General features: G+C 31.1%; 1 protein-coding gene across 2 annotated transcripts; it reads right to left on the bottom strand.

Annotated features, from left to right (window-relative positions):
* Positions 1–1488: 1488 nt before the first annotated feature.
* On the bottom strand, positions 1489–23084 carry LOC132742626 (glutamate receptor ionotropic, kainate 2-like). Of its 2 annotated transcripts, none has more exons than XM_060731081.1 (12): positions 23038–23084; positions 22260–22353; positions 21015–21178; positions 6752–6874; positions 6317–6433; positions 5810–5989; positions 5237–5371; positions 4722–4890; positions 4067–4295; positions 3327–3647; positions 2715–2934; positions 1489–2332 (listed from the first exon to the last, which is right to left on the bottom strand). In XM_060731081.1, exons 2-11 carry the CDS (start codon positions 22318–22320, stop codon positions 2718–2720), a joined length of 1716 nt encoding a protein of 571 aa, XP_060587064.1. In that variant the 5' UTR covers positions 22321–22353; positions 23038–23084; the 3' UTR covers positions 1489–2332; positions 2715–2717. The 2 variants fall into 2 exon arrangements, with proteins under 2 accessions (XP_060587064.1, XP_060587063.1); XM_060731080.1 differs by having other exon boundaries at positions 2739–2934.
* Positions 23085–23221: the final 137 nt, after the last annotated feature.

The following is a 23221-nucleotide window of genomic DNA, read 5'->3' as shown; positions in this document are numbered from 1 at the left end:
CGTTCATTTCATGCCATTATAATATTGTATTTCTACTCTGGATTTTTATATACATGTACTAGGAAATAGATTTATGAATTATATATTATATAGACAACATTCTGTAGTTGGTTTAGAATAGATAAGTTAACAGCTCGTTTGTTTTCCAATTACACCAAATCAATCCTTGGTCTCGTTTATATCGTTGTTGTAAATGTCTATTGGTCTTTTTGTGCGCCACAGGCTTGTAAATATCCATTGTTTTTTGAGAGCCACTAGAAAACATTGAAAACTAGTGTAAATAATATTAAAAGCATTGCTAAAAGATATTATTTTAGTGATGTATATTACAATAACGAACAAAAAGTTTTTAAAAGAATTTTTACCGAGGGATGAAATAAAATTACAAATTCAAATAAATGATGCAATTATTACAATCTTCTCATATATATGAGATATTGTTCCTTCAAATGCTAAATCTACATTATCTAGCTTTTTAAAGATGTTACGAAAATTTTAAATAGTATTTGTTACTCAGCCGATCTCAAATGTTTTTTATTGTTGTTTATACTTTACAGTTTTTTTAATTAAAAAAACAAATGAGCCGCGTCACGACAAAACCAACATAGTGCGTTTGCGACCAGCATGGATCCAGATCAGCCTGCGCATCCGCGCAGTCTGATCAGGATCCATGCTGTTCGCTATCAGTTTCTCTACTTGTAATAGAGTTGGTAAGCGAACAGCATGGATCCTGATCAGATTGCGCGGATGCGCAGGCTGGTCTGGATCCATGCTGGTCGCAAACGCACTATGTTGGTTTTGTCGTGACACGGCTCAAATATTGATTCACATAATCAACTGTAATATCAAAACATAAGACTGGCGTTAAAGATAAACTAAGCTCTCTGTTACGTTTTATATTATATGCATTTATCGACACTTTTGATTATTTACGAAGATGTTCTAAATAGCACTTCATTGGGTTTTGGACTAATACATGTCGTCAGTTTAGAATGTAGAAGGTTTAAAGGGATTCTATTTGGTATGGTGGCATTATTTACCATAGGCATAATTTCAATCATCACACTCATATATCTGTATCAGACAATGAAATCCTTGACACCTGGTTTTGACTCCTGCATACATGTAAGTTAAAAATTACATCAAAATACAACAAAAACGTAACTAACCATGCTATTCAAGTAGCACTTAAATGAAAATGATACAATATGTAAACAAAGTCTCGTTTAGAATTTTATGTTTTAAATCAATATATATCATGTTTACAATAAAAAATAAAGACGCATTCTTATATGAGAAAGTGAAAATACCAGTATAAGAATGTGAAAAATGACGTGAAATTTTGACAAAAAGGGATGATAACCAATCTTTAGGATACATGCATTACGTTTTATTTGAACTTTCACCACTGTATACATTATTTCATGTTTATACGAGTAGCTATTATGTTGTTGTATGAATACCTTGGGCAAAAACGTAACAATTAGATAAGATGTACATGTTTTATTTAAATTAAACAAGTAAAGACACATTAAACATACCAATCCTTGGTAAAGTATATTATCAAGCATAATGAAAAACACTGTACAAAGAAACTAGTATAAAATACTTTCTGTAAAAAATAGAAGAAAAAGTTACAAACAAGTGACACGTTTTATACAAATCTTAAAGCATATGATGATGATTGTGATACAAGAAGGAACAGTAATTCGAACAAATATAGGTTTCTCCTATATACGACAACAAATCAGATTTTCAAATACTGTTTTATATCGGCTTAATTTTTATAATCATCTTCAAGACCAAATCATATAAAACATTTTAACATGATATTTGAAAGTTAGTTCTCTGAAAATTTGGTCTAAGAAGAAAAATATAAACGTAAAAAAGATAAGGCAAGGCAATCATAATTAATTATTTGATGAATAGTAATTTGGAAACAACAATACGTATTTGTAAAATGAAAAGTCAAAATTAAAAGACAATAAAGTCTTTTTACACATTTTGCACACTAACTTGTCTGGCGGAACCCCATATCAATACAATGTATTCTTAATAATCCGTCAACAGGATGTCAGTCAATTCTGCTCAATCTGGTTACAATTTCTTCCGAAATCAACTTAAAAAAGCCCAGAAAACCACCAAAGCGTCTACATTGTTGACTCTACAAGCGTCGCTTATGTACAGATGCGTCTATAAGGTGCGTTTTTCCAGTCATAACATCCCTAGTCTATTCGTAAAACCTCTTCCGTTAATTTTCATCGACGTAGGTGGTGTCACCAAACTGCACACTATTTCCGTTTGTTTTCTCCTCGATTTCAGATTCTTCTTTCTGTATGACATACGTTTGTAATTATACATCACTGTATTTAAAGTTTAATGAATAATTTTAATGAAAATATTGTTTGTCTATAATCTTTTTATTATTATTTTCAAGTTTAGATAACATTTACAAAAACTGGACATTTCACATTGCTTATAATTTTCTCGAGTACATAATTTGTACTAAATGCAACTTTTAAATACAAAAGTGAAGCAATATAATTTTAACAGACAGAAATAAGTAGAATAATTTTAGAATAATTTTATCTGATAAAACATAAACGTTAATTTCCTTTTTTAGCCATCTTTCTTTTACGTTAGAAATACATGTACTTGTTTGTCTCGCTATTGTAAAATATTATACAAAAATATTCGTTATTTTGATATCTTACTTTCTAAATAACTATAACAACCACCTTTTTCTTTTTTCTCTCTTGAGTGAACTTGAAGATGATCAAACCGATTTCGTACAACACAGCAAGAACAGCGAAGGCAATTAGAAAAATAAACACACCAAACATGTTAGAAATGTTCAACTCTGATGCTGTATTTGTCTTGGATCCAGCGTCCGAAGTCTTGACAGTGCAGTTTGACTTTTGGCTTGTCCACCATCTGACGATATATTTAAAATAGAATTCTCGTGTTTTAATAAGATGAAAGAATCTTAAATGCTTTGAATTAAAGTCGATAAAGGATGTCAACATACTTATTTGATATGTGTGATTTATTTACTTGTCAGCAACCGTGCCAAAGTTATAAATGATCCTAACACAGGCTCAATCCATGATTTAAAGGAAACAACTATCTTAATTGTTTAACATACCAAACATAATTAAATATTTGTTAATGAAAATATAAAAATAAAAGCAGTTATGCTTTACGACAGAAAGATTTAAATGGTGTTATAGTATTGACAAAAAGAAAGTTATAGCATTGATACTGTTAAAGAACGTTAAAGAACAATTTTTCAGTTGTTTACTTAGCAAATACAGAAAACAAATTACTTGTCTCTAAGTCGGTCTAAGACCCCGTTTTCTTTGAGTTGTAAAAGAGCTCTATTGATATCGCTTCGATATGGTGCTCCTTTTGGGAACCCTATACTGAAGTGTTTGACTCCAAAATTTTCTTCTATAGACTCAAGCTCACAGTTCTGCTGTGCATTATAATTATTTATAACGCCGTCGTCAAGGTAAATGAATTCCGCTTTTCCACTAGAAGTTGGTACTCCGTTTTGAACAAAGTCCAAACCCTTCTTCCTTGTAGAAAGTAATGAGATGTCTTCGTACAGTTTCATAAATGTCCACATACGTTCATAAGTGTCATCCCTGTGAAGTTAAGTGAAACTTGATTTTTAGACATAGCATTAACTCATAAAGAAGTGTTACATATTTGTTGGCTGAAGTAATGTCATAAACAGTATGTGTAAACCTACCACAACCCTGAAATAACCATTTAAACAATAAAAAACGAATTTAATGAACTGAATTGTAATGATACTTTTATTCCAAAAAAGCAGACTAAAAATCCAGGGCTAATTGCATTAAATCATTTACAGTTTATTTTTCCGATTTTTTTATCTACATCATCGAGTATGTAAACTTCTTTATTTATATTACTCAGAATATAACCTTCATTGCTTATTAAAAAGGAGTATGCGCGTAAATACCTATTAAAATGCTTAAAAGTATTTTTATTTTGAACAAGATGTTATTAACATGCAACATTGACAAAAAGTCACTCTTGCCTGGATTCTCTAAAGAACTGCATAAGGTCACTGTTGTTGAGGATACCGTATTTGACGTTTGATTGTCTGGCCAAAGAATCTACAGTTTTGATTCGGTTGTCAATCTGTTGGAGGGTAAGAAATGCTGCAAGGTTTGCAGTGTATGCAGCATTTATCACTAAAGTACAGAACCAGAAAAACGCGATAATAGTGCGCATGGATGTCGTTTGTGGTGAGTATTCGGCAGAACCTGAAAAATAACTATACATTTAATTACTGTTTAAATAATTTAAAAAAAAAACTTTTCAGGGTGGATGTCCGATACATCACATTCCAACATCTGAAAAAAACGTTCCAGGTTGTAATATGAATATGTGCTCTAAACATAAATCTTAAATATCGTTTCATTGCTATTAAAAGTATTTGAATGTATTAAAATTTCATGTAACTATTACTTTTACAAAATACTAATTTCAACAACACTAAAGAATTTTAAAGTAATGCCAGCAACTATATAGCTTCAAATTGAAATATGCAAATTAGCACTGAGTAATTCATTTCTACTGATATGTCCAAATAAATTGGGTAAAAAAACGCCTAATGGAAAATGGAAATTGATATCGTAGATGTTACGTTTTCTAGTTATACATGTAATAGAGGAACGTTCACGACATACCTTGCAGTAAAATTGTCAGAGAGTACCACATACTCTCCTTGAGGTCAAACTTTTGTTCAGATTCTTCTTGGGTAGAATCAAATCTTGCCATAAAGTACAGACCAAGACCAACCGATAAGAAGAACACAACGATCATCATCCACAGCAAAGGTGAAAATGGTCCTAGAAACTAAAATCAAAAAGCTGTACTTAGAAAGATCACTAACTGAGACAACTAGATGTTTTGTTTATTGATAGAGTTGTTTCCCATTTAATATGGGTTGTTTCATGTCTTTAGCAAATAAATTACATGTAGATGTAAAATGTTCTTTAAAGTTGAAATATTGTTATCCAGGGCTTTGAGTAATATCTTATTGCGAGTTGTTTTTAATTCTTACATGGTGCTGATTTCATAAAAGAAGTCATCATTTTTGTATGATTTGAAACCATTAGGAATTTTATTGATTCATAAAAATTAGAAGATATAGTTTTTAAAATTATGGTAATTTTATCATACCAAATTTAAAAAAACATACCTGAAAGTAGTTTGTCGTATCCGGGGGCTTTTTCATCAGCAAGCTGACTGCAGACGATATTATAGTGTACGAAAACGATATTTTGGCTTCCCTTTGAGCAGTGACTGCAAATGCACCTATTGCCATCGAAGCATTCTGAAAAGTACATTTGATAATTGTTCAGAAGAAAACCATTATAAATAAATACTTTCTATATAAGAATGAAAAATGAAAATATAAACGTATTGCAATTGCGTCAATGGATTTCATGGAACTTGTGGTATGTAAAAATCTGGAAGGTAAGATCAACTGTCATAAAATAATAAAGCTTTGATTCATGATGTTATAGATGGATGAACAAAGGCGCAACTTTTCCTTTTTCTTGCAACGTCTAATGCATTAGTCAGTCTGAAACAATACAATATTGGAATCAATGATTTCCAAGGACTAGACAAAATATTAGCACTGAGATACACGTGTCTTCGTATGGTGACATTAAATAACCGTTGTCTCGGCTTTCATAGAAATAACATAACGTATTGGGATTGCATATATTTAAAAATTACTAACGATATCAAAGAAAATCATACTTACCCCGACTTTAAGTTGCGTTATAATATCATCCCAGACTGTAGATTTCCCGTTTTGATTTATAGTTGAACCCTCAAGTTCAAAAATTTCGTAGTCAAACTTCAGACTTCTTGATAATTCTGTTAAGACATCAACACAAAAACCCTCGTATTTATCACCGTTCTTCATAACAAACGGCTCATCCTGTGCAATAAATATTTTTATATAAAACTTTAGTAATGGACGTTCCAATAAATGCGTAGTACTTTTAAAGACAATAATTATTATAACTTAGATCATGTGAAATGACTGATTGCCTTTTTGTCTTCGAGTTACTTTTTCAATGTAATTTAACTAATTTTTATTCTGTAAGAATCATGGTATATAATATACAATAACTTATTATAAAGTACTTTTATTTTCCTGAAGCATAAGCATACGTACTTGGAATGAATCTATTGAACAATGTTCAACATAAAAAATGACTTATACATGTACCAAAAATGAAAAATGGTTCACTTTATTTCTCACCTGTTTAGCAATGACATCAAACTTTTTACCCATGAAGGGATCCTTAACATGAGGTTCTTCACTTAGCATAAAGGCGTTTACTTTTGCCTCATTCTTTCCAAAAGTAACCTGAGCAAACTGTTTGAATATATAATGAGTGTTTTAGATTTTGTTTGCATACATCATATACTATGTATACCATCAATCAAATATTTATAAAACTGTAAGTATATCTATTAGATTTACAGACATAGAAGTGATGTCTATAAGAATTGTATGGCTTGAAAATAAAAAAAATAAAAGAAAATATACTTTATATATGTATAAGGATATTTTAATAGAAGTTTTCAAACGTTGTATGCATAAAAAACAAGATTATTTTCAAAACAGATTATTTTGAAGGGTTAAAGTTTATTTATGAATAAATATGTTCCGATTCATACAACAAATGCGTACCCTCTCAATTCCATTGATATATCTGTAGATTGCGATAGGGTAGTCTTTTCTAACGTTTGACGTCTCTTTTTGACTAACCTTTGGCCAGATGTAGTCACCTAGTGCTCCACTGTACGGTGTCACCTTAATCACAATAATAGCGAGAATTTAACATGTAACAAACACATTTCGTTAAGGTATACAACAATTTGAATAACCTGCCTCAGGCATAATAGACCCTTATAATGATTTACCCTTTTCTTGAAAAGCACCAGCTCTTTATGATATAAAATATACTAAATTAAAATATCACGTTGCTTATAGTTTATAAGTGGTCCATAACGGGCATATATTTGTCAATTTTAGTTTATAATCTATAAACGCTTTTTATAGTAGCAATGCATTGATTTAGAAATTGTAAAAGAATCAAAGTTCATTGGCGTTTTTGCATAAATAACAAGATTCTGTAAATATTTGAATAAAGCATACAGATATCCATTTCAATTGAAAATGTACATGCAAAAATGCATTAACCTTTATCATTGGATTGAATGCATGTAATGATGTTTTTGTAATTGTTACTTATAACATTATAACCTTTTAATAATGATAGAATTCATTTACGTACCCTCATGAGTGACAACAGTATATAAATAACACATGGGTTTGTGGGTAACAGTAAAAATATGATCCCAAGGAAAATACAGTATTTTTACGAGGGATGATATTCTTATTGTTACTCACAAACCCCATGTGTTATTGACTTTTTACCAGGAGCAATAACTGTGATGATTTTTTTATGAATTTTTTTCTTTAGAAAATAAACCGTGTGACCAGATTTTATACTGCAGTACAAATTTCTTAGTACAATGGTACACTTGCATTAACAGTATTAATAACTCCCAGTGGTTTATGGGAAATTAACAATGGGTAATAATATAAATTATCTTAATATGCTCCCTTTTTGATGTCAAAATATCGACTATTACAGTATTCGTTTAAAAATCGACAGGCATATTTGAGATGAAACTACTATAAATTTGTTTGATAAATGTAATAAACCGAAATGGTTATGATATTAAAGGCACATTATGCCTCAAGAACAAAGAAATTTTACTTCCTTAGAAAAGGCAAACATGATTTGTATCATGTTTAAATAATGCAAGATGCTCGTTACCTGGAGTAAGAAGCGATAAATGTGAAATTTATTGTCATAAACGTAGTAAACAAAGTAGTATTTTGACTTCCATACAAAATAATAATTCCCTATAACTCTACTTATTGCCAAATAGCAACATATGTAAAAGATGGTTTTGGTAATAGGCCAATGAGTAACTCTTTTTGATTTTGGATACTATAAATACACCAAAATTAAAAAAAGCTTTTTAGAAATAAAAATAAAAGCATTTCTGAGGAATAGTATACCTTAAAAATTGTTCTTAATATTTTACAAATAATGTTATAGGAAATAAAACACAATGCAAACTTTATTGGTTAATAATAATATTAATAACAATATCTGTAATTGTAAAAAATTATGTAAAAATTATATACATAAACAATGTAATGTACAATTTAATAATTATGGTTCTTACAAGCTTTACTTTACTTCTTTGTTATACAGATTTGCCAATAGAGTGCATTATAACATGATATATTTGAGCCGCGCCATGACAAAACCAACATAATGGGTTTGCGACCAGCATGGATTCAGACCAGCCTGCAGCGCATCCGCGCAGTCTGATCAGAATCCATGCTGTTCGCTATCAGTTTCTCTACTTGTAGTAGAGTTGGTAAGCGAACAGCATGGATCCTGATCAGACTGCGCGGATGCGCAGGCTGGTCTGCATCCATGCTGGTCGCAAACGCATTACGTTGGTTTTGTCATGTCGTGGCTCATATATATGCACTGAATAATTATTCAAAAGAACTGCTTACACGTCATATGACGTCAGTTTTTAAGTCATTAAACTAAATGCCGGCATTATGATTATTTCACCTCTCAGTGTAGTTCAGCATATATTTTTATTCATTGATTCAATTTCTATTAGCATGTTAAAATGGCAAAATATATTAAATGTTCGTACATTACTGTACAATAACACATAGCTTATTGTTCAGATGTTTGGTATTTGATCACCCAGATCTACTAACATTCCATATGTTATCATTGAGGTATCGTCTAGCATTATTCTATAACGATGCTCTCAAATTGATATCTATTCCAGAAATTGTGGATACTGATATTAAATAAATGATGATTAAATTGATGCAACATAATAGCATACAAAATTCCCATGCACATTTCATAATAAAAACATTGAATTAATCAAATTATTTTATGTTCCCAATTGTTATACATTCAATTTACTCATAATCATATTAACTTTCTCGTTACGTTGTTATCTATTAATAATGATAACATGACTTTGAAATGTCTACTCATATTACAAGAATAATACTATTATTGTAAAATTGCATACAGTTAAGTGACAGTTTGTACAATTATAAATGTTTAGAGTACCGTATCTTTTAGAAATTTAATCAACTTGTATTTAAACCGCAACAATCTGGAAGAAGCACTATGGCTCCAAAACTAGTCTTGTTTGAACAATATCTGATATTAACTGATTTTTCGTATTTTAATATAATACCTACCGGTTTCTACATCATCAGGGCAAATATATATTAAATTTTACGAGAATAAGAATAAGCATCATGATTAAGTACTTTGTGACTTTAGATTTGACAATATGCAAATTATTATAAATATTTAATTATTATGCACTTCTCCATGTCACGTTATAATCACTATCAATCAACTGATTATTGTTTTAATTGTTAGCTGTTTCACGTTTGGCCTGTAAAATTTAGTTCTCTATATTGACTCAGGGTTAATGTATATCTATATTTATATGAATAGTTGACCCGGTACAAATGAATTTTCAAAGAAATATTACTAATATAGCTATTACTAATTCAAATGAGAATAGACCTTTAACAGTCAAATGTTTTAACGCCAACTTTGATGATCAACATTTACTCATCTTTTATAATCATCGCCTCCATAGTTATTTGATATCTGATATTATTTGCCTTGTTTTAGTCTAATTATTCCATGTTTTAGAAGTTAACACATTCGGGGTTTGTATGCAAATATGTTGACGTACTGACAACTGTTAAACCTGTCTGTGTTACAACTTCTATGAGACCATGTTCATTACAAAAATGTTGTCAGAATTTGATGCGATAAAACAAAAATTATATCTTACAGATTTCAAAATTAATGTCAATTTTCCTAAAATGCCTAGATATTACAATCAGTTATATAGTGAGACTTAGATCTACTTTAACCTGGACCTTATACATGTAATTGGTCTATTTTTCATAGGTCAAGTCCATTCATTTTTGATAATGCAATTTCTATGATGTTATGAGAGAATTAAAAATTTTCTGCTGTTTCTCAAACATTCTGAAACGGCCTTGTGAATTAAAATTATGTGACATTAAATAAAACAGTGAAAATAAAATAAAAGCATCTTATAATTGTTCATTGAGAATGCTCAAAACATTGGAATTCCTTCGGATATAATTATAATTAAAAGAAGAGTAAAAAAAAACAGACTTGATGAAATACAAGGCGTTCCTGGAAAGTAACTGTAAACTATATTTGAATTTAGGAAATAATAATAATAATAATAATAATAATAATAATAATAATAATATTTTTTGCTCGCTCTTTAAGTAGCACCAACACAGTATAGGTCATATGGCGTCTTTCCAACTTTAGTGGGGTTGGAAAAGCTTTTGTGAATTATGTCAGGCATAATAACAATAATTATATTCAAACGCATAAATATGATACTGCAAACAAACAATGCACATATTGCGTACATTATATCATACATGTAACAGAACATACTTTTTATTCTCTCAGGTACATATTACAGTATGAGGAAAATAAAATATAAACCAGATTAAAGTATGACAATTTTATCAAATACGACTTTCGTTTAATTTTATCAAGCTTTCTTTTGAATCAATTTTCTAATTTATGACCGACATAGTTTCATTTGGGATGAAAAGCATAAATTGTATACAATCATACAAATATAAAAAACAATATAAAATAATTAGTTATGCACGTGAAAATGTTATAATGCAATGCTGTATAAAAAATCAAATTGCTTTATGAGAAAATAACATAAAATGTTGTTTATTCCATGCAGCATGATTTCCAATTTTCCCATGCATTATACATCAAAGATCGTAGTCATGAACTCATTACTATACGGGTTTACTCATAATTTTAGTACTGATTATTGTAAACTTGATTTTCATTTCCGATACATTGATATATAAGTCAAACATGGAAACCTTAAAGAACGCCAGAAAACGGCAAAACTGATAATGCTGCAGGCTCGGTTTGACCGAGTCTTTTCAAATACAGTATTGGTAATTGCAAGCTGTAAATCCAGTATTAACAAGCTCTCAAATCTAATAAACAAAGTTAATCACGTAATCAACTTCATTTTCGTCATAAGAATAGATGTATTGAGATATATCTGCTCGTCTCCCACACCACCCTCTGCCCTCTAAAATAGCAAAACAACAAAACCTATGACTATAAAATTAAACTTCTTCGGCAGAAGTATCACAGCACGTTCTTTGGAAAATTCCATGTAATATATTACAGTAACTTATAAACAAGATTTCATTGAACCGAATCTACAACTCTGGACTGGGGGTTCCATGATCACATCTGCGAATGCTCGTAAATTCAACATTTCACCATTTTTGTGTTTACATGTTGAACTCTACTAAAGCCGGTGCTAGCGGTGTCGGCGGTAGCTTATAGTCATAAACAGGTCTAAATAAAAACCGAACATTTTGCCGTATTGTGCGTTCGTTAGGGATGCTGTTGGTTCTCTATTTTGGTATCAAATGTAATCTAAAAGCAAATCAGTGTTTGGATATTGCGATAAAAAGGCGAGTTGCTAACAGTATGTGATAATTAACAACATTCCAGGTCATATTATCATTGATTAATGATGCCTATACACTGTATACAGCGATGCTTTAATGGTGCCTACTTGATAGTGCCCTATACCGACAAATAACCATGCGGCAGATAGAATCACGATGGTTCAATCATCTCACTATTTCTGTTATGGATATTTATTTCGAAGTTATTTGTAGAGACTAGCTTGACTCAATAACGATATAATGTTATTTGTTAGAGTTTATTATTAGTAGTCAAATTGTCTAAAACCCAACCATGATAATGATCAACCTTTTTGCTGTTATCACTATGTCCCGTATTTTATTGATATTTGGAAATTCCATTGCATCACGTGTCATATTATTTGCATTACATTTTTAGTATATGTATATAACGTGAAGCAAAAAAACAATAGTATACGTAACATGTGCGTAATTTTGAAACATTAGACAGCACAGAGATAGGGAATTTTCCGTACAATAAAAAAATCAAATTCGTTACAAATTGACAGTCTCCAAAGAACGCCCGAAACGGCAAAATTAAAATTATTAAAAAAACTGGGCTTGATTATATTTGTTTATAGACGGCAGTGGTAAGTTCAAGCTATCATCCATGCTCCCTAACACAGGCTTAAGTAGTAGAAATTTTGAAATTAGAAACATTCGCAGATATGTTCAAATGGTGGTAATAATGGAACATTCAACTTGATTTCATTCAGCTGTTTTCATTAAAATGAGAGCGACAACAAATTAAACACATAAAAACAATTAAACCCGTTATGTTAATTGTTAATAGACCATTTTATAACCTATTAGTTCCCGATTAGAAATGTCTCATTAACAATTCATATTGATAAGTTTAAGTTTCGGTCACATCTCAGTTATCTTGCCTGCCTCAAGAGGCAAAGAATTACGAATGCTATCTGTCTACACTACATTACACTAAATTACGTAGGTAAATTCTGGTAATTTAGTCGCTCAACAATAAGAACGGGTCTTGTCCTTGCTTGCTTGAGTTAAACGTCGCACCAATACAAAATAGTTCATATGGCGACTTTCCAGCTGTACTGGTGCCGCTCTTTATATTATTTTAGGCACAAACGGCCACCCGAGTAGAACCACGGACGTTCCGTTAGTCTAGCCCTTAAGCTACTAAATTGATATACTTGATATACCACATGTTTACAGTTTAGAAAAGTTCAATTGAAATTTAAGAGATCTCAATATCAAAACGGCAACAATATAGAGGCTTTTTGCAGGCTTGTCTAGCTCCATTCTGGTGATATAGGCTCTTTCGGTTACAGCAAAATAACAAAATATATAAACGACAGCCTGAGGTTGTTGATTCATTGACGTACTTTTTAAATCAAACACGATAACAGTAAATATGTGTTTGTCTAGAAGAAATACTCCTATTATGTAATTTCAGTTACGTCTGTTACAGTACTTTACTGAATGAACTTGGACCTGTAGACAGTTAGAGAAATCATATTAGATTCACCTAACTGCTTGTCTAAAATGGTTTCTTTTGTTGTGTAGCTGTCTAAATATATTCACGTTTTAGATAATTGAATGTCAATTTAAGTTTATAATCTATAAACGGTTTTTATAATTTCAATGCATTGATTTAGAAATTGTAAAACAATCGAAGTTCATTGGCGTTTTTGTTTATATAAATAACAAAATTCTGTAAATTATTTTAATAAAGCATGCGAATATCCAGTTTAATTGAAAATGTTCATGTAAAAATGCATTAACCTTTATCATTGGATTGAAGCATTATGTATGAATGCAAGTAACGATGTGTTGTTATTGTTACTAAAATCCTTTGAATAATGATATGATTCATTTACCTACCCCCATAAGTGACAACAGTATCGATTATCGTAATATGCTGCTTTTTTATGTCAAAAATCGACAATTACAGTATTCGTTTGGAAGTAAATTATCGACAGGCATATATGAGATCAAACTATTATAATTTTTTTGTTAAATGTAATAAACCGAATTGGTTATGATATCAAAAGCACATTATGCCTCAAAAACAAAGAAATTTTATTTCTTACAAAAAAGGCAAAAATGATTTTTATAATGTTTAAATCATGATTTAAGAGAATGTAAGATGCTCGTTACCTGAAGTAAGAAGCGATGAATGTGAAATTTATTGTCATAAACGTAGTAAACAAAGTAGTATTTTGACTTCCATACAAAATAATAATTCACTATAAATGTACTTATTGCCAAATAGCAACATGTGTAAAAGATGGTTTAGGTAATAGGCCAATGAGTAACTCTTTTTGATTTTGGACTATAAATACACCAAAATTAAAAAAGCTTTTTAGAAATAAAAATAAAAACATTTCCGAGGCATAACGGACCTTTAAAATTGGTCTTGTTTATTATACAAATAATGTTATAGGAAATAAAACACAATGCAAACTTTGTTGGTTAATAATAACAGTAATAACAATATCTATAATTATAAGAATTATATAAAATTATATACATACACAATGTAATGTACAATTTAATAATTATCGGTCTTACAAGCTTTACTTTACTTCTTTGTTATACATACTTGCCAATATAGTGCATTATAACATGATATATATGAGCCGCGTCATGACAAAACCAACATAATGGGTTTGCGACCAGCATGGTTTCAGACCAGCCTGCGCATCCGCGCAGTCTGATCAGAATCCATGCTGTTCGCTATCAGTTTCTCTACTTGTAATAGAGTTGGTAAGCGAACAGCATGGATCCTGATCAGACTGCGCGGATGCGCATGCTGGTCTGCATCCATGCAGGTCGCAAACGCATTACGTTGGTTTTGTCATGTCGTGGCTCATATATATGCACTGAATTCAAAAGAACTGCTTACACGTCATATGACGTCAGTTTTTAAGTCATTAAACTAAATGCGGCATTATGATTATTTCACCTCTCAGTGTAGTTCAGCAAATTTTTAGTTGATTCTCTTTATTATTGACATATTAGAATGGCAAAATATAATAAATGTTCGCACATTACTGTAGAATAACGCATAGCTTATTGTTCAGATGTTTTGTATTTGATCACCCAGATCTACTAGCATTCCATATGTTATCATTGAGATATCGTCTAGCATTATTCTATAACGATGCTCTCAAATTGATATCTATTCCAGAAATTGTGGATACTGATATTAAATAAATGATGATTAAATTGATGCAACATAATAGCATACAAATTTCCCATGCACATTTCATAATAAAAAACATTGAATTAATCAAATTATTCTATGTTCCCAATTGTGATACTTTCAATTTACTCATAATCATATTAACTTTCTCGTTACGTTGTTATCTATTAATAATAATAACAGGACTTTGAAATGTCTACTCATATTACAAGAATAATACTATTATTGTAAAATTGCATCCAGTTAAGTGACAGTTTGTACAATTATCAATGTTTAGAGTACCGTATCTTTTAGAAATTTAATTTTACTTGTCCTTAATCCGCAACGACCAGGAAGAAGCACGATGGTTCCAAAACTAGTCTTGTCTGATATTAACTGATTTTTCGTATTTTAATATAATGCCTACCAGTTTCTACATCGTCAGGGCAAATATATATATAATTTTATGAGAATAAGAATAAGCATCATGATTAAGTACTTTGTGACTTTAGATTTGACAATATGCAAATCATTATAAATATTTAATTATTGTGCTCATCTCCATGTCACGTTATAATCACTATCAATCAACTGATTATTGTTCTAATTGTTAGCTCCTTCACGTTTGGCCTGTAAAATTTAGTTCTCTATATTGACTCAAGGTTAAAATATTAATGTATATCCATACTTATATATGGATATGACCCGGTACAAATATATTTTCAAACAAATAGCTATTACTAATTCAAAGGAGAAAAGACCTTTAACAGCCAAATGTTTAAACTCCCATTTTGACGATCATCATTTACTCATATTTTGTGATCATCGTCTCCCTAGTTGTTTGATATCTGACATTATTTGCTTTGTTTTAGTCTAATTAATTATTCCATGTTATAGAAGTTAACACATTCGGGGTTTGTATGCAAATATATTGACCTACTGACAACAGTTATTCCTGTCTGTACAGACCATGTTCAATATAAAATTGTTGTCAGAATTTGATGCGATAAAACAAAAATTAAGACTTAAAGAAATCATAATCATTATTAATTTTCCTAAAAAGCCTAGAAGTTACAATCAGTTATCTTGCAGGACCAGTATCTACTTCAACCTAGACCTTATATAACTTGATCTCTATTTTTCGTAGGTCAAGTCCATTCATTTTTTTTAATAAAACAATTTCTATGCCGTTATAAGGGACTTTAGAAACTTCTGCTGCTTTCGCAAATATTATAAAATTATCAAAAGTATTAAAATTTAGTGAAACGGTGAAAATAAGATAAAAGCATCTTATTAAGGGAGAATTCACAAAGCATTGAAATTACTTCGATAATGATAACAATTAAAAAGAATAAACAAAATAGACTCGGTGAAATACAAGCCCTCCTAAACTTTATTTGAAGCTAGAAAATAATAATAATAATAATAATAATAATAATAATAACAACAATATTCAAACATATTTTATGCATCAAAATCGCCTACTGACATAAATATAATACTGCATACAAACAATGCATATACCGGGTATTATATCAGAATAGAACAGAACATACTGTACATAAGGACAATATGAGGAAAATAATAATAATAATAATAATAATAATAATAATAATAATAATGATAATAATAATAATAAAAACAGATTAAAGTTTGACAATTTTATTAAAACAACTTTCGTTTAATTCTATAAAGCTTTCTTTTGAATCAATTTTCTGATTTATGATTGACTTAGTTTCATTGGGATGGAAAGTATAAATTGTATGCAATCGTACAATTATAAATAACAACATAGAATTATTAGGTATGCACGTGAAAATGTGAAACATACAGTAATGCAATGCTGGGTAAAAAAAATCAAGTTGCTTTTTTATGATAAACTAGAAATGTGTCCATAGGACACGGATGCCCCCACACGCCACTGCTCTGTCAATCTTATGACTCTAGGTCAAATATTTTTTGGACTACATGTGCCACAAGTTGAAAACTAAAAATCAACAAAGGCCCATACTTCTGTTAAATTTGGTCGCAGCAAAAACTCCTTCCTTTACTACCATCTACACATTAAGGTTGTTCATCCCTGGAAGTTTAAGCAAAATCTGCCATCCGGTTTAAGAGGAGTTGCGTTCACAAAATTTCTACATAGCATATAGTGAAAAAATCAACAAAGGCCCATACTTCTGTTAAATTTGGTCGCAGCAAAAATTCCTTCCTTTACTACCATCTACACATTAAGGTTGTTCATCCCTGGAAGTTTAAGCAAAATCTGCCATCCGGTTTAAGAGGAGTTGCGTTCACAAAATTTTACATAGTATATAGTGAAAAAATCAACAAAGGGCCATAATTCTGTTAAATTTGGTCGCAGCAAAAATTCCTCCCTTTATTGCCATCTACACATTAAGGTTGTTCATCCCTGGAAGTTTAAGCAAAATCTGCCATCCGGTTTAAGAGGAGTTGCGTTCACAAAATTTCTACATAGTATATAGTGAAAAAATCAACAAAGGGCCATAATTCTGTTAAATTTGGTCGCAGCAAAAATTCCTCCCTTTACTGCCATCTACACATTAAGGTTGTTCATCCCTGGAAGTTTAAGCAAAATCTGCCATCCGGTTTAAGAGGAGTTGCGTTCACAAAATTTCTACATAGTATATAGTGAAAAAATCAACAAAGGGCCATAATTCTGTTAAATTTGGTCGCAGCAAAAATTCCTTCCTTTACTACCATCTACACATTAAGGTTGTTCATCCCTGGAAGTTTAAGCGAAATCTGCCATCCGGTTTAAGAGGAGTTGCGATCACAAGATTTCGGGACGTACGGACGGACGGACGGACGGACAGACGTACGGACGGACAGACAGACGGACGGACGGACACTCGGACGGACAAGTGCAACGCTATATGCTCCCACTCTGTGGGGCCATAAAACACTAAAATGTTGTTTATTCCATGCAGCATGATTCCAATTTTCCCATGCAATACATCAAAGATCGTAGCCATGAACTCATTACTATGGATATACTCATAATTTTAGTACTGATTATTGTAAACTTGATTTTCATTTCTGACACATTGATATATTAGTTAAATATGGAAACCTTAAAGAACGCCAGAAAACGACAAAACTGAAAAATGTTGCAGACTTGGTTTGATTCAACCTCTTGAAAGACAGTAATGGTAACTGCAAGCTACTGTAAAAGCAAAAATTCAGTTTAAACAAGTGCTTAACAATTTTAGAAACTTCCGTTTCGTATAAAAATATTAAAAAATATCTGCTCGTCTCATCCACTATCCTCTAGAAATAGCAAAACAACAAAATCTATGAGTAAAGAATTAAACTTCTTCCGCAGAGGTAGCCTATCGGGTTCTTTGAAGAATTCCATCTAATATTATTAACAAGATTTTGTTGAACCGAATCTACAACTCTGACATGGGGCATGGGGGTTCCGTGATTTTTAGCGTATGAACACATTTGCGGATGTTCGTTAATTCAACATTTCACTATTTTCGTGTTTAAATGTTGAACTCTACTAAAGCCGGTGCTAGCTTGGTTTGATTGGGTGGTAGCTTACAGTTACCAGTATTGTCCATGACCAGATCAAACCGAACTTACAGCATTGTCAATTTTGCCGTATTGTGCGTTCGTTAAAGATGATGTTTTTTTATATTTTGATATGAAATGAGATCACAAAGCAAATCAGTGTTTACTTATTTTGATAAAAAAGGCAAGTTATTAACAGCATGTGATAATTAACAACATTCCATGTCATACTATCATTGATAAATTGTGCCTATACACTGTATACAGCGATGTTTTAATGGTGCCTACTTGATAGTGCCCTATACCGGCAAATAACCATGTGGCAGATAGAATCACGATAGTTCAATCATCTCATTTTTTCTGCTATGGACATTTGTTCCGATGTTATTTGTAGAGACTAGCTTGACTCAATTATGATATAATGTTATTTGTTAGAGTTTATTAGTAGTAGTCAAATTGTCTAAAACCCAACTATGATATGATCAACCTTTTTGCTGTTATCAGTATGTCCCGTATTTTATTGACATTTGAAAATTCCATTGCATCACGTGCCATATTATTTGCATTTTTAGTACATACATATATAACGTCAAGCAGAACAAAAATGTTGTTTGGTCTTATTTTAGTAACATGTGTGTAATTTTGTAGCATCAGACAACATAGAGACGTACAATAAAAAAATCAAATTCGTTACAAATTGCCAGTCTCCAAAGAACGCCCGAAACGGCAAAATTACAATAATTAAAATCTGGGTTGGATTAAAATTGTTTATAGACGGCAGTTGTAAGTGCAAACTATCATCCATGCTCCACATCACCGGCTGAATTAGTATTCAACATGAAAAAATTTTGAATTTAAAAACATCCGCAGATATGTTCAAATGGCGGTAATAATGGAACATTCAGCTTGTTTTCATTCAGCTTCTTTCATAAAATTGAGAGCGACAACAAATTAAACACATAAAAACATTTAAACCCGTTACGTAAATTGTTAATAGATTATTTTATAACCTATTAGTTCCCGTCTAGAAATGTCTCATTAACAATTCATATTTGTAAGTTCAAGTTTCGGTCACATCTGAGTTATCTTGCCTCAGGAGGCAAAGAAATACGAACTCTATCTGTCTACACTACATTACACTAAATTACGTACGTACATTCTGGTGTATTTATTGAAGTTATTTAGTCGTTCAACTATTAGAACGGGTCTTGTTCTATTTTTTTAATATTTGGTTGGAATTAACCTTGCACCAATATAAAATAGGTCATATGGCAACTTTTCAGATTTACTGATGGTGGAATACCTCAGTCGAACCACCGACATTCCGTAAGATACTTAATTGACCACATGTTTTAGTTTGGAAAAGTTCAATTATTATTTAAGAGATCTCAATATCAATATACACAAATTAAGCTACCGACAATATAAAGGCTTTTTCAGGCTGGCCTAGCTCCTTTCTGGTGACATAGGCTCTTTCGGTTACAGTAGAGTAAAGACTATAGAATATAGCTAAAGAATATAAACGACAGCCTGAGTTTGTTGATTCATTGATGTTCTTTTCAAATCAAACAAGATTACAGTAAACATGTATTTGTCTAGGGAAGAAATACATTTATTATGTGATTTCACACTGTACTGAATGAATTTGGACCCGTAGGCAGTCAGAGAAATCATATTAGACTCACCTGACTGCTTGTCTAAAATGATTTCTATTATTCTGTAGCTGTCTAAATATATTCACGTTTTAGATAATTGTATGTTTAATAGTCTATAAAATAAATTGTTTCAAATTGATTATGAAATAATAAAATTGTAAAGGTTAATGCTCTGTAAATACACTAAATGTAAAACAATCAATGCAAATTACAATTGATTAATTCATATTTATATGGACCATGCATACTTACAGTTTTAGTCTAAAAAATAGAGAATTTTATAAACATTGCTGAAATAAACATAATACAGAAGAAGTAAAAGTGGAAGAGTATAAGTCATACATTTATTTTGACATGTTATATGGCCAAATTTAATTAGTTGTAAACTTATATAACCCGAGCCAAATATATAAATCTTTCAAACGCTTAATGATTTTTAAAAGAAGCCATGCCGTGCACAATTACTTAACTATTAATCTTACAACATCAACATCATTAATAGAATATTTGTTAATAGCTTGAAGTTTATTTAAAACAAACACAATACCATTAATAAGTTAAGTTTTTAGGGGGAGCGGTGGCCTAGTGGTTAAGTTGTCTGCCTCTCAACCCAGGGATCATGGAGTCCTAATTTTAGAGACATTGAAATATAAGTTGCAAGAACTTGTTACGCAATCGAGCTTAAACAAATATGTTTAAACCAATAAGTTTGAATAATTCCTAGCAATAAGCTCTATAAAACAAAGCTGTTAAGGAGTTTAGAAAAAAATGGGTTTAAATGATAAAATGAAGGAAGGAAAGACGTTGGTCTCAAGTCCTACGGGTACAAGAGAAACACAACCATAAAGGATTGACAAGCACAGGTCTAGTCTAGATGAATAAATATACTTTAAAATCTAGTCGATCTAAAATGGCAGAATCTGAAACTTACAGCATTTAATATCACTCGTCTGAAGTCGTCGGCCGTCATACTTGAGTTGGTTGCAGGTTCTTTTTTACAATCTTGCACGTGGGTCTGGAGATAATGTCGTAAAATACCAACTACGTCACTCATCAATCCTTGCTCCAGTCGTGATTTGTTCCCCTTGAATATTTCTTTAATAATATGAAACGAAAATAAAAAAAAACTTCTCAAAGCTGATAAATCTAGGCGCTGTATGACAATCTTTGAAATCTCTTCGATTTAGCAATTTCCATTAAAGTGGACGAGTCTACAATGGGCACATTTTCCATCAGTAATTCAAATACATGTATTGATAAAACAATAGAAATGTATAATTTGGTAATTCTTATAAAATGCTGTTTGAAAAGAAAAATATTTTGATAAAGTTCATAGTGATTCAGAATGAACATTTATCTGACGGATAATAATATTTTGTTTTAGGACACTTTATTATCTGCTATATAAATGTAGTATATCAGATCTGTATCTCAAGCTTGCCATTATTATGTGTATATCTTGATGTTTGTTTATGTCTAGCCACTATCTATGTATTATTTATGTATTTTGGTTGCATACCATGTACCTCCCAATTCCTACCACTATGCCAGGCGCCAGGCGGATAGAAATCGGTAACCATTCATTTTAACTACCTCGCGGCTGACGAAGCGGCCATTTCGGAACGAGTCCCACGAGAAACATTCATCCTTCAATTAACGCTCCCCGTGGGGCTCGAACCTTCGACCTCCCGATCCGAAGGCGGACGCCTTAACCACTAGGCCAACGGTACCGGTATATAAATGTATGTAATATCGGATCCTGTATCTCACACTTGCCAATATTTTCTATGTATAATTCTTTGATGGTTTGTTTTTATGTCTAGTCTACTATCTATGTAATTATTTATTGTATTACAGACTTTCATTATAAACCAATTCACTTTAAATTCAGTTGAAATAGACTTACATATCATTTTTGAATGATAAATCAGTCAGTGGATGAAAATGTTCTTTCCAAAGGGTGTTTGAAAATCAGACGTTTAGATATGCAAATTTCCTTCAATCATGTTCAAAACTTTGGAACAATCTTTACAATTCTATGATGTATAGAAGTATCCATTTCCAGCAGAATAATCAATAAATAATCAATGTTAAATCTCGGGGATTTATTTTTGGTTTGAAAATAATATTAGAGACAAAATAAACATAACATAGATAAAATGCATATTAAACATACCATTCAATCCTTTAGGAAAGTTGTCCGAATTGAGAAGTTGTAAACCATAGATCTTTGCCATACCCTGAATCTCGTCCGATATATCCGCAAAATCCTAATTTAAATGTCAAATTTAAAATTAAAAGCTACAAAAAACGTGATATCATAGTTTCTTGATTGTTGAGGAAATATTGATTTTAGTAAGAAATGTAATGTATAGAAAGATTGGTATACACACGGTATCAAACTCTGGAAATACAGAAAGATTCCTTCTCTGACCTTTTATTTTAATATCAAAAGATTCAATAACCAAAATTATTAAGCTTTTGTCTTTTTTTAACAAATAGTTGGTGGCAATTTCTTTATTTTAAATGCACTCATCTGATGATTAGAATTAGACAGGTAAGTGTCCTATAGAGATCTATCCAACGCTTTTCTCCTTTTACTTCCTCAATCTTCTACATGTAAAATCACCTCTAAAGAATTCAACGAAGTTGTCATTTGGCGCGACTAAAAGAAAAGATCAAATTCTTGGTCCCAGTAAAATAGGTAAAGGACAAATAAATAAACACACGAAATATCAATTCACAAAGACTATTAATTCTAAAACTCATATATCCTGGTATATAGAAGAAAAAAAAGAACAAATGATATTTTACTGTTTGCAAATTTATTGATTGCAACTTAAGATGCTGTTTTGAAACAATACAACCCTATGGACTTGTTTCATGAACATTTATTTATAATACAAACTGTAGTAGGCCTATATTCGATCAATTAAAAACATTAAACGACTTACCAGATATGTGATAAACCATTTGATAGAATGATGAAGGAGATGAAGTTTATGTGATACCTGAAAATAATGAAAATGGCTTAGATTTATAAACCATTTTAATTTTAATGACGCTTATCTCAATATGTCGTACATTACAGAATGATGAGAAGATGGTTTTCGAATAACGTTTTTATCTTTATTTAAA

The sequence above is a fragment of the Ruditapes philippinarum genome, unplaced genomic scaffold (assembly GCF_026571515.1).
Source record: "Ruditapes philippinarum isolate M1 unplaced genomic scaffold, ASM2657151v2 ctg3407_1_1_1_1, whole genome shotgun sequence".
Lineage (NCBI taxonomy): Eukaryota > Metazoa > Mollusca > Bivalvia > Venerida > Veneridae > Ruditapes > Ruditapes philippinarum.
This window is presented reverse-complemented; position numbering and strand designations above follow the sequence as displayed.

Coding starts and splice junctions, on each gene's coding strand:
- LOC132742626 (XM_060731080.1), bottom strand. CDS start 22,320: ATGGCAAAGATCTATGGTTTACAACTTCTCAATTCGGACAACTTTCCT. Junction 6,875..21,014: donor GACGAGTGATATTAAATGCT/GTAAGTTTCAGA, acceptor ATTGTGATTAAG/GTGACACCGTACAGTGGAGC. Junction 5,990..6,316: donor TTGATGTCATTGCTAAACAG/GTGAGAAATAAA, acceptor TTTATTGCACAG/GATGAGCCGTTTGTTATGAA.